This window comes from Microtus pennsylvanicus, chromosome 8 (genome assembly GCF_037038515.1).
Source record: "Microtus pennsylvanicus isolate mMicPen1 chromosome 8, mMicPen1.hap1, whole genome shotgun sequence".
Classification (NCBI taxonomy): Eukaryota; Metazoa; Chordata; class Mammalia; order Rodentia; family Cricetidae; genus Microtus; species Microtus pennsylvanicus.
In genome coordinates this window covers 8,344,415-8,361,566 of record NC_134586.1, presented here as the reverse complement: position 1 = coordinate 8,361,566, position 17,152 = coordinate 8,344,415, and the positions used below count along the sequence as shown (strand labels likewise).

Here is a 17,152-nt window from a genome sequence, read left to right as displayed (position 1 = left end):
GGCTCCCAAAAATACAGTGCATGCAGTAGAATCAAAATCCGGTGTCATTATCATTGGCTTCTCAGTCAGCCCTCATTGTCAGCCACATTTAGAGTCCGATTTGATCATTCAGTCCCATTCCAGCTGGCCTTGGTGAGCTCCCATTAGATCAGTCCCACCATCTCCGTGGGTGGGCGCACCCCGTGTGGTCCTGACTTCCTTGCTCAGGTTATTATGTTTTAATTTAAACCAGACTTTTTAACCTTTAGTTTAAAAAATAATCACAGAAAATAAAGTTTTCCATGAACTTGGATGAGAATTATTTTCAATAATCATTAACTTGGAATCAACGTTTCTGTTCACAGTAATGTACAAAGCAATAGTGACATGAAGAGTCATCTTTCTGTCACCAACAGAACTATAAATATTGGTTTATGATATCATGATTGTTGTAAATACTACAGAAGGCCATGCAGCCTATAATTACTTGAAAATCAGATGTAGATGTTCTTTGCCTTGTTAAAATGCATGAATGTTTCTCCTGACAGGATGTTTAAATGTTCTGATAATTATACTTCAGTGTAAATGCATTCATTTTGACCTATTTAGTTTGATTTTGTATAACTACAGTATTATCCAGAAATAAGATGGCATTGCTTTTCAATATAAGTCCTTGACATAGAAAGATCCAACCGCATACTGGCTCTCTGCCACCAGAGAAGTAAAAGACCCACTCCAGAGCAAGCTGCAGTCTCTATCTATTTTTCATTCCTGAACACTTCTCCACCCTCCCATAACACAGGGCTGTCTTGATCCCCACACAAACTATTTAATAGTTCACCCTCTGTACACATCTCCCCTTCACATTTAGCTGTTCATTTCTCCACCCAGATCACCTTTACCCCTTCACGATACTGTTTTCCCTAGCACAGTGTGTTCTGTTTGAACTTGGATAGCCAATGCATGGCACTTGCTGCTTCTAGTACAATGGAACATTACTCAATCTCAGGAATGCCTTCATTCTGACTGCACTGTGAAGATAGGACACAGGCGGTAGAGGAAGTACTAAGAAGTTTGATCCTGGGAGCAACCTCACATGTTCATTCAGTCCTATTCCAATTAAGCAACTTTAGTGTGTGTTAGCTACTTCACAGCCTTGATTTTCTTTGTTGCTTTGATTAAATACCTTAAAGACAATTTCACCTTGAAGAAAGTAACAACTAGGACTAAAAGTCTTCCAGGTCACTTTGTTTATGGAGGGCATCTTTCCCTCCTTGACCCCCTTTATTCTCATATCCCAGTTCATTACCTAAAGATCATTCACTCTTCTTAGAAATTCTGTCTTAGGAATTATTCAAACACAGGAAAACATAGAAAATATTCTCATCTTTCTGATGACTAGAAGTGGAGAGCTGTCAAACTCACAGGCACAATAGGGCAAGAGAAGAATTTGCTCTCTTCAGAACACGAGTTCCTCCAGGCTCCCACAGACACCTTGTAAAATGTCATAGAAGAGGCCTTAGTGTCTCTTTGAGTTTCAAGTGATGGATATTAATACTAAAAATGTACTGTCACTTGTCAAAAAATAAAGAGACCATATCAAGATATGTGGCAATAATTAGGTATTATAATGGAGATATTTAAATAAATAATTTCTTTACACCAAAACCAGGTTATTCAATCACACCAGGAAGCACATAATTCACAAATTATAAAGTCTAATATAGGAAATAAGGAGAGAATGTCAATATATAACAATAAGTATATGTGAAAATAACTCACCAATCTCAAAGCTCCCATTGATAAATCCAACTATAGATGTGGGGATATTGAATTGTCTCTCTATTTGTGTGAGCATGGAATTCATATAAATTCCTGATAGTGATTTGGCTACATATGCCCCTGTTAATGCCAAAAGAAACATCTAGGAACAAAAACATTTAAGAAATAGTGAGAAATTCATTTTACAATTATATATATATATGCCATATACTGGCAAAACAGCCTCTACTGTGAGGTTGAGGATTGTATCCAACTTAAACAGCCCTGGAACATGAAAAAAAAAACTTTAAAGTGTAATCTCTACTCTGTCCTAACTCTGAAAATGCAGGGTTAGAATATTTGGATTGAAGTTGTGAGTTTTGTAGATGAATATGGCTTTTCTCTTGCTAGTGTACCACATTAATACAGAAAGACAAGAAACTATTCTATGTAAGGCACAGTTATTGTTGGATCTTCAGCAATACACTGTTCTCTGCAGGACAAGAGTTGTCCACTTTAAGGAAGGGAAGGAATAGTACACAGAATTACACCACAGCATTGTTTCTACAGCAAGCCTGTTTTCAGGAGTGACAGGTCTTTGGATGTTCAAGGCAATTCAATATTTTATTCTCTTTCTGCATTTTTGAGAACAAGCTACAGTCTCAGTTCTGGAGGCAATGGTCCAGCAAACTGGTCTCTGTTTTTTTTCTTCTTCCTGAAGCAGCAAACCCTATAAACTTTTAATTCAGTAGTTCAAGTTGTGTTCATAACATATCAACCCAGGGCAGAACATTTTTTGCAGTCTTCCAGGTGCAGGATAAAATGGGACCAGGTCCTGATAAGACTCCACAGTACCCGCCTGTGACTAAAACTCACATTAAGCAATATAATGAATGAGCTTCCTGTTTCCATTAATTTATCTTCTAGCAGCTGGTTGATGGCAAATGTCACCATCCTAGCTCCTGAAACCTCTGTACTCTCTCATGTGAAATAATAGGCAAATCATCTTGTGTTAGATTAGTATTTCCTGCTTATAAAATTTGTCATGAGCACCAATTAATCTGCATTAACCTGAGCATAAACAAACACAAAAATAAATAAAATGGCGAATGTGAAAACCAAGTTCAGTATAGCTTAAAAATATTCTATGATTAGCTCTGTAGACCAGTTCCAGGACAGGTTCCAAAGCCACAGAGAAACCCTGTCTCGAAAAAAAAAATTCTATGACTATAAGATAGTATAATTCCATCTATAGAAGTTTATCTTCTAACTCTAAATGACATTGGCAGAGATGTTTCCTCTTCCCACTGCAAATCTTTCAGAGGATTTGATTGATACTTGATTATGTTCTCATGAGTTTTATAGTCAGGTTCTGTATTTAAAAGGGAAGTCTTCAAAATTAAAAAGGCTTGTGGAGATCGTTCATTTGATTTAACTTTTGAAGAAGAAAACTAAACAGATGGTGAACAAATAGCTCTTTCTCTAAAGTATTTTGTTGTAGGCAGAAAATAAAACAAACAAAGCCAAAACAAAACAGTGTCCATGCTGGCTCAGGTCTGCTGCTACACAACATCAGAATTTATAAAGGCAATCCTGGTGACTATTAACCTGAGCACTCTAGAGTCTGAAGGAAATGCTTTCAAAGCAGTTTTTACATTTCTCCTACGTGAGTTCTCTTCTTCTACTTTTTCTTTCAACCTTCCTAATGGTATACACTTTAATACAGATCCTCATATTCTGTTGACTCTAAACATAAAATTATTTCATGTGCTACTTCCTAACTGTAATCTTCCTACTGTTATGAATTTTAATGTAAATATCTGTGTTTTACAATGGTCTTAGGTGCCCCCCTGTGAATAAGTCTTCAACCCCCAAAGGAGTTGTGACCCACAGGTTGAGAACCTCTTCTCTAACTTATTCTCATAAATCTTCCTGAATGAATAATTCTGGCTAGACATGCACAATTATAAAACCAACTTCTTTAAGAAAATAAAGTAACAATACATTAGGCAAACAGGCTTTTATGTTGGAAAACTTCAAATAAGCTGAGCAATGTTACAAGGATTTTGAATACTTGCTTTAAAAAACTGCCATGAGCATGTACATGCACATATATCTAAACAATCCATACCTTAATTTTCGAAAAGCATGTCACCCCACGGGTTGCAACCCTCTTCCCAGGTTCTTCCATGTTCTTCTGATGGTTTCCAGATGTTTTTCTTTAAATGTCTTACTGCTGCCTTTCCAAAAATATCAAACAGTTATCAATGAAACTATTGACTGAACTGTAACAAGTCATACATAAAAAAAGAAAATAAACTTTACTAGAGGTCTTAATCATCATTTCTATTGCTGTGATAAAATACCAGAACCAAAATCAACTTAAAGTAGGAAAGGGAAAACCAAAATCAGCTTAGAGGGGAAGGGTGTTACTTTAGCTCACAATTTTATATCACAGTTTATCACTGATGGAAGTCAGGGCAGAAATTTACGGCAGCAGCCTGGATACAGGAGCAGATGCAGAGGCTAAGGAGGAATGCTGCTTCCTGCTTTTGCTCTCAGGCTTGCACTACCTGCTTTTTTACAGAACCCTGGACTGCCTGGCCAGGAAAGGGCCCACCCATAGTAATCTGGGCCCTTTCATATTACTATTCAATAAAAAAGTACACCAAAGGATAGACCATAACCTTGTGACATTTTCTCAGTTGAGGTTCCCTCTCCCCCAAATGACCCTAGCCTGTGTCAAGTTGATATAAACTGTCGGGCACAGCTGTAGAGGTGATTTAGTGGGTAACGTGTTTGATTCCTAACTTGCGGACATCAATTTGAATTCTGAGCAACCAATTGAAAACCTGGACTTCTCTGCACCAGTCTGTAACCCCAACACTGGGAGGACCCAGAGAGCAGGATCACTACAGCAAGGCATCCTGTCACTCTAACCAAATGAACAACTGACAAATTCAGTGAAGAGACTCCATTATAAAACCTAAGGTGGAACATTCTAGAGGACGACATTCAGTACTGACTTGTGATCTTCATAATATGTTCACCTGTATGTGTACACCTGGCCCTACACATGTAATTATGTATATACATAAAAGTACATATTCACTGCACAGTTTCTCTCTCTCTCTCTCTCTATATATATATATATATATAGAGAGAGAGAGAGAGAGAGATGCATGTGTACATGCATCACTTGAAAAAGAACAACTTAACCAGTACCTTAAATATAAAATTATCTAGGAAGTTTTTATTCTGACTGATCTTGAAAAAAAATGCCATAGGAGAAGATTTGGTTAGTTTGATTTCTACTAAAAAAGTAAGTGAAAATAACTATGCTTAGTCTTTGGTGATATTAAAGCTAGCCTCAGAGTTTGTTAGGTTCTAACGTGAAGCTAATGACAATGCAGTTAAAACAAAACTTTTCAAGCAAATGAAACCTGAATGAAGCCCTTTGAAGTCACTTGAAGGCTGCTGCCTTTAAGAACATGAAGATATCTACTGTGTTTGTTCTAAATGTCTGTCTCACTGAGCCAACTAAAGCTGTTTTTCCAGGCTTCCTTCTTGGGGTCTCTGTGTTCTAAGATTTCCCTCCTGTCTCAAGAAGAGAAACACTTCCTGGGAGCACTATAGATTCACAGAGACCTGGGGAGACATAGAATTTTAATCAAGAAAACAACCTAAAGAAAAACAACAAATAAATCTACAATTTGGGAATAAGTTGAGTACTTCCAGATTTAAAAGATGTAGGAATAGGAAAAGACCAGGCACCTAAAAAGACATCTATAGATGGTTATTTAAGAAATACATGCTACGGATGGACAAACATGTATGTTCCTGTGTAGGTGATATGCAGGTGCAAGTATTAATATGCAATGCAGAAAGGTGACTTGAGCTCTATTCAACTCTATCAGCCTCATCAAATCATTTTCTGTCTTGAAAGTAGAATATTTTTTCACCATATAGGTATTTTAATTTTATATTTATTAAAGAAAATCTATTTCAACATAGCAGTATTAATCCTTAGCAGCATCTGTAGCAAGAATTTCTGCAAATCCTCAAAGCAACATTCATTCAACTTGTAATTTAGAATGGTTTTAACTTTACAAAATATTTAAACCATTTACTAAAGTTTCAAATCCCAGACACAACTGAGTAATTATGTACGACTGTAGTTTTCTCTACTGCCTTGCAATTGCAATGAATACTATTTGAACACCAACTACATACATGCACATCAAGACTGAAGAAAGAACAAGAAAGCTTGCTGTTCTGTAGAGAAGTGAAGTTGTTAGAGACACCACAGTTACCACAGAAAGTTACTTGTTTCAAATCCCTAGGATCCTATGCTTCTTCTAGGAAAGATATAATTTCTTTAAAAGAAATAAAGGCATGCTGAGATAGAATGGGGCATGTAGGCTGAGGTACAACTTCCTTATTGTGGAAATAAGGAAGAAAATTCATAGCATATGGATGAAAATTTTAATGACTCTCTAGGTAGTTTTGAATAGATATAGGAATGAAATTACAGACTCAAGAATCCCACATAAAACTTCAAGTCCATTTAACTTCATGAGTGGACCTGATAATGGTTGTGGAGAGAATAGAGAAAGGGGGCAATTTCCAGAAGAGGGGAGGCTCATGTTTTAAATTGACACCAATTTAGATAAAATTTCAACTTTTGAACTCTTTTCATCTGCCTCTTTTTCTCTCATCTTTTTTTTTATTTTTTTATTGAGAAAATGAGAAAGAAAAACAAGTTTCCACCTCCTCCCAGCCTCCCATTTCCCTCCCCCTCCCCCCACTCCTTTCCCCCTCCCTCTCCAGTCCAAAGAGCTGTCAGGGTTCCCTGCCCTGTGGTAAGTCCTAGGTCCTCCCCCCTCCGTCCATATCTAGGAAGGTGAACATCCAAACTGGGTAGGCTCCCACAAAGCCAGCACATTACGTAGGATCAAAACCCCTTGCCATTGTCCTTGGCGTCTCATCAGCTCTCATTGTTCGCCCTGTTCAGAGAGTCCAGTTTTTTCCCATGCTTTTTCAGTCACAGTCCAGCTGGCCTTGGTGAGCTCCCAATACATCAGCTCCGCTGTCTCAGTGGGTGGGTGCACCCCTCGTGGTCCCGACTTCTTTGCTCTTGTTCTGCCTCCTTCTGCTCCTCATTGGGACCTTGGGAGCTCAGTCCAGTGCTCCAGTGTGGGTCTCTGTCTCTATCTCCATCCATCACCAGATGAAGGTTCTCACTCAGGATAGAAAACACTATCCTGAGTGAGAACCTTTTTCTCTCATCTTATTGCAATCTTGCATCAGCCTTTTCTTGCTTTGGTGTCTCCTTCAGCATTCCCGAGTGTGGGGTGGTCTCTTTACCCATCATTAAGAGAATTTACTCCTCTCCCATGTAAAAGCTGTCTTCACTTTCCCTAGTGACTTAAAATATAAACATTCTCAATATCTACTTCTCATTATTTAACCAAGAAAATCTGGAGCTAATATCCAGATCATTGGATGACTCTTTTTGTCCACATTAAATAATCATCTGAATAGTTTGTATCACCACCTTGACGATTCCTTTCAGAACACAGTGACTGTGTCAGAAAAGTCTTACGATCAAGTGTCTCAACTGTAAATAAAGTATACAAAGCCAAGCACTTGAAAACAGATTCAATGTTAGTAAACTAATCCCCATCTTCCTCTAAAGGGCCAATATTTTCTATATCCTTTCAGATGCATTTTAAACATGTCCATAGAGGAAAAACGACAAAGCAACCTGTTTCTTTGATTCAACAAAAATTGTGTGACCCAATACTGAATCATGTCACAATCTCCTCTTCAGCACTTTGAACCTAAATGAGAAATGTGCACAAGTGGCAGCCACATAAACAGTGTCCCTTTGCTAGTACAACATTGTTTAAACAATAACTTCTGTTCCCAGGATCACAGTATCAATATAAATCCATTATCAGCCATCAGTGCTAAAGAAAACAGGATGTTACACTTTTATTAAGCTGACAACACTGTCATGTCTCCTTTCACACCCAAATGAGGCATGGAAACATGCCAGTCTCATTGTGGAGCAAAAGAGTCCATAACTTTGAACCATTTTGCATTGTTTGTATTTTTGTACAAATGTATGACAGAATGTTTGCTCTCTCAATCATTTTAAGAACACAGTGCATAATTGCAAAGTAGGTGGGTGAGCATACTATAAAGCAGATCTCTAAAACAGTAACTATCTTGCAGTACTGACACTCTATACACACAGAGCAGCAACATAGCTCTGGGGGAACTTTTGGCTGATGGTCCTTAATGACATCTCAATCACAGTGAATACAACTCTGTACAAAGTAAGTAAACACATTCTATCATACTCAGTATCCACCCAATTTGCAATTATCAGGAAATCCATGCTCTTCATGCCACCTTACTCTCTACTGTTGCATTAATGAAACAAAGGTTCTGCTTTACCATAGCCAAGCAAATAATACATACATGAAGAAGTCTTAGGAGACGATCCTCTCCCTGGTGCTGGAAAAAGAGTTACAGGAAACAAAGTCTAATGAAAAGTACCTTTCCCCAGGATTCTCAATTTGCCTCTAATTCCTAGGGACAGCCTATTGGGTGCTGTCCAGTTGAACTGTGTTCAACCAATACCAAGCCAAGAAAAAACATGGAAAATCGATTGTAAATAGAAATTTCTGTCCCATCTCATTCTTCAGTCATTCAGTCTTAAATGAACACACAGAAGCCTATATCAATTATAAGATAATTGGAACATTAGCTCAAGTTTATTATTAACTAACTCTTACAACTTAAATTAACCCATAATTCTTGCTTATGTTTAGCCACATGGCTTGGTACCTTTTTCTCAGTGAGGCATTCTTATCTTGCTTCCTCTATGTCTGGCTGGTGACTGCATATCTGCGTTTCCTCTTCCCAGAATTCTCTTAATCTGGTTGCCCTACTTAATTTATACTTCCTGTCTGGCTGTTGGCCAATCAGCATTTTATTAACCAATATTAGTGACAAATCTTTACAGTGTACAAAAGCATTATCCCCACAGCATTTTCTCTTTTTTTATTTTCTAAAAAAGAACCTGTATCTAATCTCCTTTGCCTAGCTATTTTTCTGATGATTATCCAGAACAACTTATAACTAACAACCTAAACAAAAACATCCATAATCCATCTTTGAGGAATGTGGGCATAATTTTCTAGGCTACTTCCTTCTGATTGGTGGCACTGATAATCTTATGGGGGTCCCCAAAAAATTAGGATTATGGTCAAGTACTGACTGGAATATTCTGTGAGGCTGGATCATCTTAGCTAATAGTCTTGAGCCTGTACTATGAAGAACTCAGAGGAAACTGCAACAGAGGTGCTCTGAAACATTGCATCATCTGGGTCATCCACTCCCACTAGACATTTTTTCAAGGGGTTTTTCTTGATCAAACCCTTTTTTTTAAACCTAGAATGAATCCTCAGCCTCTCGTTTTCTGTGGAAACAAAAGCAAAACCTCATCTCCAAACTAGTATACCTTTTAACTAAAATTTTGAAGTCAAGGTATTTTGAAAATATATAGGCTGGGTTAATACAGCAATATTTATAATCAAATGTCTTTTAGCAGCTGTTACTTCTTCCTCAGTAGTCAAACAATTCAGAGACAGCACAATAACATACAGTATCCAGACTCTCTGTGTATTTTTCATCTTTACATGGCTTTTTTCTTACTCTATTTATTTATTTATTTATTTATTTATTTATTTATTTATTTATTTATTTTGAGACAAGGTTTCTATAATAGGAGGAAGTTTGTTCATTTCCAGCTGATCAGCCCCAAAATAACCACATAGAAACTGTATTAATTAAATCAATGCTTGGCCCATTAGCTCTAGCTTCTTATTGGCTAACTCATAACTTAATTTAACCCATTTCATGAGGCTGTGGTTTACCACGTAAAGTTCTAGCTCTCTACTCTGCCTTCCTTCTTTCAGCATTCAGTTTAGTTTTCCCTGTCTAGTTCTAATCTTTTGCCCTATCACAGGCCAAGACAGTTTCTTTATTAACCAATTGTATTCATGGCACACAAAGGGGAATCCCATCTCACTTCTCCTTTTCTGTTGAAATAAAAAGGAAGGTTATAACTTTAACATAGTAAAATTACATATAACAAAAGAGTTATCAAACAAGAATTATAGTTAGAATATTTATATCTATTTTATTTTTTTCATGACTAAGGAAAACTATATCTATTCTTCAACTCCATCAATGATTCCAGAAGGACATAATATTACCTAAGTAAACAAAAAGTGCTTTGTAAGCAACTTCCAAAACTCTAGAATTGATAGAGACATCTTGCTGCCTGGACAGTCACCCAAAGTTATTCTGTACCATTGGGGCATTCATCTTCAGCCTACAGGCCCATAGTATCTAGCAGATGTTTCCTTGAAGCAGGAAATTTCAAAGACAATTTCACCTATATTGGTAGTCACTTTCTTCTGTTCCCTGCAGAATGTTGGGCAGACGTTTTTAGGAAGCAGAAACCCTGAAGGGCCATCTCACTATTAGATAAATTCAGCAGTCATTTTTCTGTGGGTCCTGTATGTCCAGTTAAGCAGTCCAGGCAAGAGCATTTTCTTGCCCAAATGGTTAGCAAACTTTATAAGGAGCCTCTTCAATATCCATCTTCCTCTTGAAATAAATGGTGCTGCCAGGAGCAGATGTATCTTATTGTCATGATAAGGCCTAAATTTTTAAAACAGTTTAAATACCACGCTTTATTGTCTCTGAAAGGTTTAAAGAATACCTATCTATCTGAAATACATCTCTGTACATCTAGAAAATCTAACTAACATGACTACAAGCTTGACTATTATAGATGATTATCTATTAACCTATATTTCCCAATTATACATTACATTTTGAAATAAGCTACACAAACACAATCAATAAAGAGAAGATATATATATATATATATATATATATATATATATATTATAACAAATTGACCTTAAATTTGTATCAATAAACCAAAATTCATACCAATGCAAATCTCTATAGCATATTCCCCTTTAAGTGAAAAATTTGTAAACAATCATTTAGGGATTTGGGCATAGTTTTCTCCAAACTGCTTCCTGCTTTTGGTTGGGCCAAGTAATATTGGGGTATGTTCATAGTGACTTTTCAGGGTGTCTTGGTCCAATAAATCACATTCATCTGGAATAATTTCACAGGTTCTCATCTGCTGTGAAAACAAACAGTCTCTTTTCCAAAGCAATATATCCTTAGACCCCAATTTTGAAGACAAGATAAGTTTAAAGTATATATATTGGTTACTTAGCTCCTTCACAGTAAAAAAAACAAAGAAAATACAATAATATACATAATCCAGACTCTGTGAATTTTCCATCTTTATGTGACTTATTTTTGCTCTATTACTTTTTAATATTTATTTTAATATTTTAACTCTTTAAATCTATGACTGTCTGTACTGTCTCTTTAAAGACAGTGTTTTATTATTTTATTTTATTTTTTGGATTTTCGAGACAGGGTTTCTCCATAGCTTTTTTGGTTCCTGTCTAGCTCTTGTAGACCAGGTTGGCCTCAAACTCACAGAGATCCACCTGCCTCTGACTCCCGAGTGCTGGGATTAAAGGCGTTCGCCACCAACGCCGGGCTAAAGACATTGTTTTATTTTTTATAAACCTTTACTTCCTTTTATAACTCTCTATACTCTTTTTCTTCTCTGTCCCAAGCATACATACATTTCTTAAACACATTTTATCTTGTTTACAGTTCTTTTATTTCTGAAAATGTCATATTTTGTATCTGTAATCCTTTTCTGCCCTAGAGAGCTTTATAAAAAAAATACCACATTATGAAAAACCAGCTTATTTAGTGCTCAAAGTGATATTTTGTACTCTATGTGTGATATGTTTTGTAGGGGTAGCCTCAGCCAATCACCTTGATTGTAGGGCGAGGTCCTTTAAGGATATTTTTTATTAATAAATATTGCTGGTGTGCTCCCCCCTTCCCTTCTGCTTTCCTGTTCTCCATGGGAACCTCGGGTTCTGTAAGTCTTTTCTTAATTAAAGCTGAATGTCTTATTATAATTTCTGTCTGCCTTCATTTATGCCACTACATTTTGGTGCTGTAGTCAGGCAGAGCAGACTGGCAAGGAGCTGTGCTGAGAGGGTACAATCTGCGTGGAGGGAGAGGCCTCTGGTGAGAAGGGTGGCACTGGCTCCCAGAGGTCGCCAACTGGGAGGCTCTGATTGGGGCAGGTGATGGAGGAAGGTCATTGGCTAATAAAGGAACTGCCTTGGCCCATTTTATTAGTTAGGACATAGGTAGGTGGAGTAAACAGAACAAAATTCCGGGAGGAAAAGGAAGTGAGCTCAAATTCCACAGCTCTCCTCTCGAGAGCAGACGCCTCAGAGAGACGCCATGCTCCAGCTCCAACCCAGGATGGACTTAGGCTAGAATCTTCCCTGTAAGACCGGTGCTCACAGATTATTAGAGATGGGTTGATCGGGATATCAGAATTAGCCAGTAAGGGCTAGAGCTAAAGGGCCAAGCAGTGATTAAAAGAATACAGTGTCCGTGTAATTATTTCGGGGCATAAGTTAGCCGAGCAGGCGGATGGGGTGTTGGGGACGCAGCCCCACCGCCGCTCTTATTACTACAGGCAGGTATCCAAAAAGCCTCACAATAGGCTCCAAAATGTAGTGGTGTAAATGAAGGCAGACAGAAATTATAATAAAATATTCAGCTTTAATTAGGAAAAGACTTACAGAACCCGAGGTTCCGGCGGAGAACAGGAAAGCAGAAGGGAAGGGGGGGGGGGAGCACACCAGCAATATTTATTAGTAAAAAAAAAAAATCCTTGTTTTTTACTGCTGAGTAATACTCTAATATGTATATATTCCATACTTTCTTCATCCATTTTTCCGTTGAAGGGCATCTAGGTTGTTTCCAGGTTCTGGCTATCACACACAATGCTGCTATGAACATAGTTGAGCATATACTTTTGTTGTATGATAGGGCCTCTCTTGGGCTTCTTGAATTTTGCATACAAATGGATGGAAATAGAAAACACTATCCTGAGTGAGGTAAGCCAGACCCCAAAAGAGGAACATGGGATGTACTCACTCATATTTGGTTTCTAGCCATAAATAAAGGACATTGAGCTTATAATTCATGTTCCTAGAGAAGCTAAATAAGAAGGTGAATCCAAAGACAAACACATAGGCATCCTCTTGAATATAAACCTTCATCAGGCGATGAAAGGAGACAGAGACAGAGACAGAGACCCACTTTGGAGCACCGGACAGAAATCTCAAGGTCCAAATCAGGAACAGAAGGAGACGAAGCACGAGCAAGGAACTCAGGACCGTGAGGAGTGCACCCACACACTGAGACAATGGGGATGTTCTATCGGGAATTCACCAAGGCCAGCTGGCCTGGGTCTAAAAAAGCATGGGATAAATTTGGACTAGCTGAACATAGCGGACAATGAGGAAGAATGGGAACTCAAGAACAATCGCAGTGGGTTTTTGATCCTACTGCACGTACTGGCTTTGGGGGAGCCTACGCATTTTGGATGCTCACCTTAGGAGACCTGGATAGAGGTGGGCGGTCCTTGGGCTTACCACAGGTCAGGGAACCCTGATTGCTCTTCGAGCAGATGAGGGAGGGTGACTTGATCAGGGGAGGGGGAGGGAAATGGGAGGCGGTGGCGGGGAGGAGGCAGAAATCCTTAATAAATAAATAAATTAAAAAAAAATCCTCAGGGGACCCCGCCCTACAAGCAAGGTGATTGGCTGAGGCTACTCCTACAATGTTTTTCTGTTGAGTGACAACACGTAAGTAAAGTTTAAAAGTTCCTGAAGAACTGATTCTACATTGGAAGATGCATATCTAATCTCATTTAGATAATAGATTATCCTGATAACCTGGATATCATGGGAAATTACAGATAATAAATAATAAACATTCACTTCTAATACTCTTCACATATTTTAAACATCACTCAGGAAAACTTGCCACATCAGTATATTATTCAATTCTCATAAATCCCTGTGACATGAGTACTGTTAGCCCAACTTTAAAAGTACAGAGGAGTCAAACACCTGTCTAAGGTCATAGGTCATATATGTCATAATTGGTAAAGTCAATTTGCCCCTTCTCAAATATCTGTCTCTGTGTAAAATCTGAACCTGAATCTTCTGAATGGATTTACAAAAGAATTTGCTTTAATTCGCCCTTGTTAATTTCTATACTGTTTCTGTAAGTATTATTGGAGTTTTTTTCTAGTGAAAAATTGTAGAGGAGCTAGAGGTAATACTTAGTAGCACTTGCTGTTTGGCTAGAGGAATGTACATCAGACCCTAGTATCCTCATCAAGTAGCAATAAAACCACTGGAATTCTAGCAAGGGATGCCAAAATACCAAGTACTGGCTGTTATTTCATCTAGAATATTCATGTGGCTTTTATACTAATGCCTTTTCATTATCTTTGGTTGTGTGTATGTATATGTGTGCATGTATGTGCACATGTGTATGTGTACATGAGCATATGTTTATGTGTTTGTACATGCATGTGTGGTTGGTGTGCATGCTTGCTATGTGTGCATGCATGAATGTATGTGCATGTGTGTGCATGGGAGCATCATATGTGTGTTAGCACACAAATATACATGCATGCAAATGCATACACCCATTTATACACGTACACATGTGAAGGTCAGAGGATAATGTCAGGTATTGTTCCTTACATGTCACTTGATTGAGACAGGGATCTTTCCTTTCACTGCTTCATTCTGAGGCTAACTAGTTTGTGGCATTCCCAGGTTTCTTCTAGCTGTGCCTCCCACCTGTCTCTGGGAATGCTAGGATTTCAAACTCATCCCGCTATACTTGGGTTCTGAGGATGTGAATTCAGATCCTTATGCTTTCATGGCAACATACTGCTCTCTAAGCAATTGTCCCAACTTTCCATTTTAGAGCTTCTTGTAGCATAGTTTCATGTGTTGTATTGTAAAACAGATCATCAGAGCCACTTTTCCTCTGGAAACATGTCTCTGTTGCTAGAACACCATTATCAAAGGGATAGCCAGCCTCCAGTTTTCCCTTGTGGTTCACACAGTGAACAAATATCTTTGTCCCTCTCCGTTTTGCAATTGACACCATTTTGAAATTCTTTAATACATTACTAATTTGTTGGAGATTTCTACTCAGGGGTCCCTGGAGGTGATTTTCTCTGCAGTTAACATAATAAATAGACTCTAATGCATCTGAGTTCATATTACTTATTATATCATGAAAGCATGATGTATATATGAGTATTATTGTTAATTTTGCACTTGTGAAGTCTTTCCTCATGTTTAATTACAATATATTCCATCATCTCAATGCATCATTACCACATATTCCAAGTCCAAAATACAAATTCTCTATTTTTTTGGAAGCTACTCCAAAACAACAAGCCACAAGCCCCTACCTTGAATGACCTCAGGGGCATGAAGTTGAAAGAAAAAAATTAACAAGTGGACTCAGTACATCTAACTCTTTTGGAATGGCAAGATTTAAGAAGGGCTTATAGGTCAAAAGGAATTGACAATATTGGTCCGATTACAATAATAGTAACCATGTAAGCACCAATATTGTAGTAGTCCTTGCACACAGAGGCCTGCTAGAGCATCCACACACACACACATTGAAAGCTAAAATTCCTGTTGCTTTTAGCAGATGCATATATTCAGTATCTAGCTGCTTGCTTGTCTCTCTGCCTGTTTGCATAAGACAATCTTCCACAAATAACTTTGTGAACACGGAACTTTCATGAAGAGTTTTTAAAAATTGATTTTTTTTGTCACCAGTGTTGTTTGGCTTTTTTATTTTTTATATAACCAACACATTGATCATTAAACTCTGAGATTTAACAATGATTTAATACCAAATGCATGATTTGCTTTTTATATTCCGATTATGCCCATTGTCCTAAAAATTTCTTTATAGGTTTCTGAAAAATAATTACAATTTTATTTGCTATGCGTGTGTGTGTGTTAGGAGCTGAACCCCCAGATTCTGAATTTCTTGTAAACAACTTGTTTTCCTCTGATCTGAGACATCTTGCACCTGCTCTGAGCGCAAGATCCTCAGGAGTTCCTGATGGCAGGGGAGTGATTGCTGGTGGGTTTGTCTGGGGCATGGCTATCCCTTTATAAGATGCCCCTGGACACAATAAAGGGGCATTCTTGAGGCATTCCTGTTTCAAGGATAACCAGTGTCTCTCTCTGTCTGTGAGTCTTTGTGTTTTTCAATGTCCAGCCCCTTGCCTGGTTCACGAACTGTATGGTGGCCCATAGAGTACAGACGGGAGTGATGCACTACGTGTGTGTGTGTGTGTGTGTGTGTGTGTGTGTGTGTGTGTGTTTGTGTGTGTGTGAGAGAGAGAGAGAGAGTATTTAAAATGTATTATAAAACATATATGTGTAGGTCAAAGGAAATTGCACAGGAATTAGTTCTCTCCTTCCACCACATGTGATCTGGGGATCTGATTCAGGTTTACAACCTTGGCAGTAATTGACTTTTACCCACTGAGCCATCAAAAAGGCTCCTTTATAGTTTTTTTTAAAATTATTATTCTAAGACATTGTGTAGATTATTATCTTTAGTTTCTTTGTATAAGGACCAGTTTCTTGGTTTTATTTTTTGTGAAGTGGGGGATTTTTGACCATTTTCAGAGAACATGATGGGGCTGAGAGATGGTTTATTTGATAAGTGCACTTGCTGCTCTTCCAAGAACACACATCAGGTGGTTCAGAGCCACCTGTAACTCCATTTCCAGAGGATCTAACACCTGCTTCTAGCCTCCTTTGGCACCAGCACTCAAGTTGCAGACACATATACATATATTCATAAAATTTTTATTTAAATTTTTCTAAGAATGGCAACTATTCAAAATACCTCTCAATACCAACCTGTTAAAGTCCCATCATGTTAAGGTTTTCATTACATAGAGTGGAAATGTTATGGAAATAATGCCTTCCCAATGTGCCTTTGTGCCACTATTGGTAAAGTGGACTTTGGTTATGTGGTCCATGTGTATCTTCCAGTTCTCTTAGTATTATGGTATTTCTCCATTTTAATCATAGGACATTTGTGTGGACATCTATAGATCACACAGTCTCTTGTCTATACATAATTCACTAGTTTTAACATCCAGTAACAATTTAAAACTCCATTATTTGTGTTAAGTGCCGCAGCTGCTTTTCTGTGTTAGGATAGAGTTTCCGTTATTCCTCAATATTTAGTAATTCAAATCATAATGAACTTACAAATTTTTATTCTACGAAATGGGTTACAGTCTACCCCCTTGATCACTGCATTAATTACATTTTCCATTTCTGAG

General features: G+C 37.8%; 2 protein-coding genes across 3 annotated transcripts in view; one reads left to right on the top strand and one right to left on the bottom strand.

Moving 5' to 3' along the window:
- The window catches only part of LOC142855850 (solute carrier organic anion transporter family member 1A5-like), a 47,956-nt gene extending 39,664 nt beyond the window's left edge, over positions 1 to 8,292 (bottom strand). Inside the window, exons 1-4 of one of the 2 annotated variants that reach the window (XM_075982376.1) lie at positions 8,230 to 8,292; positions 5,184 to 5,388; positions 3,872 to 3,980; positions 1,762 to 1,903 (exon numbers count right to left, since the gene is read on the bottom strand). In XM_075982376.1, coding sequence (XP_075838491.1) covers positions 1,762 to 1,903; positions 3,872 to 3,931 — 202 coding nt within the window. In that variant the 5' untranslated portion in view covers positions 3,932 to 3,980; positions 5,184 to 5,388; positions 8,230 to 8,292. The remainder of the gene's footprint in view (positions 1 to 1,761; positions 1,904 to 3,871; positions 3,981 to 5,183; positions 5,389 to 8,229) is intronic. The other variant, XM_075982377.1, reaches the window with a different exon arrangement.
- The window catches only part of Slco1b3 (solute carrier organic anion transporter family member 1B3), a 1,042,880-nt gene that overhangs the window by 117,995 nt on the left and 907,733 nt on the right, over positions 1 to 17,152 (top strand). The window lies entirely within an intron of this gene.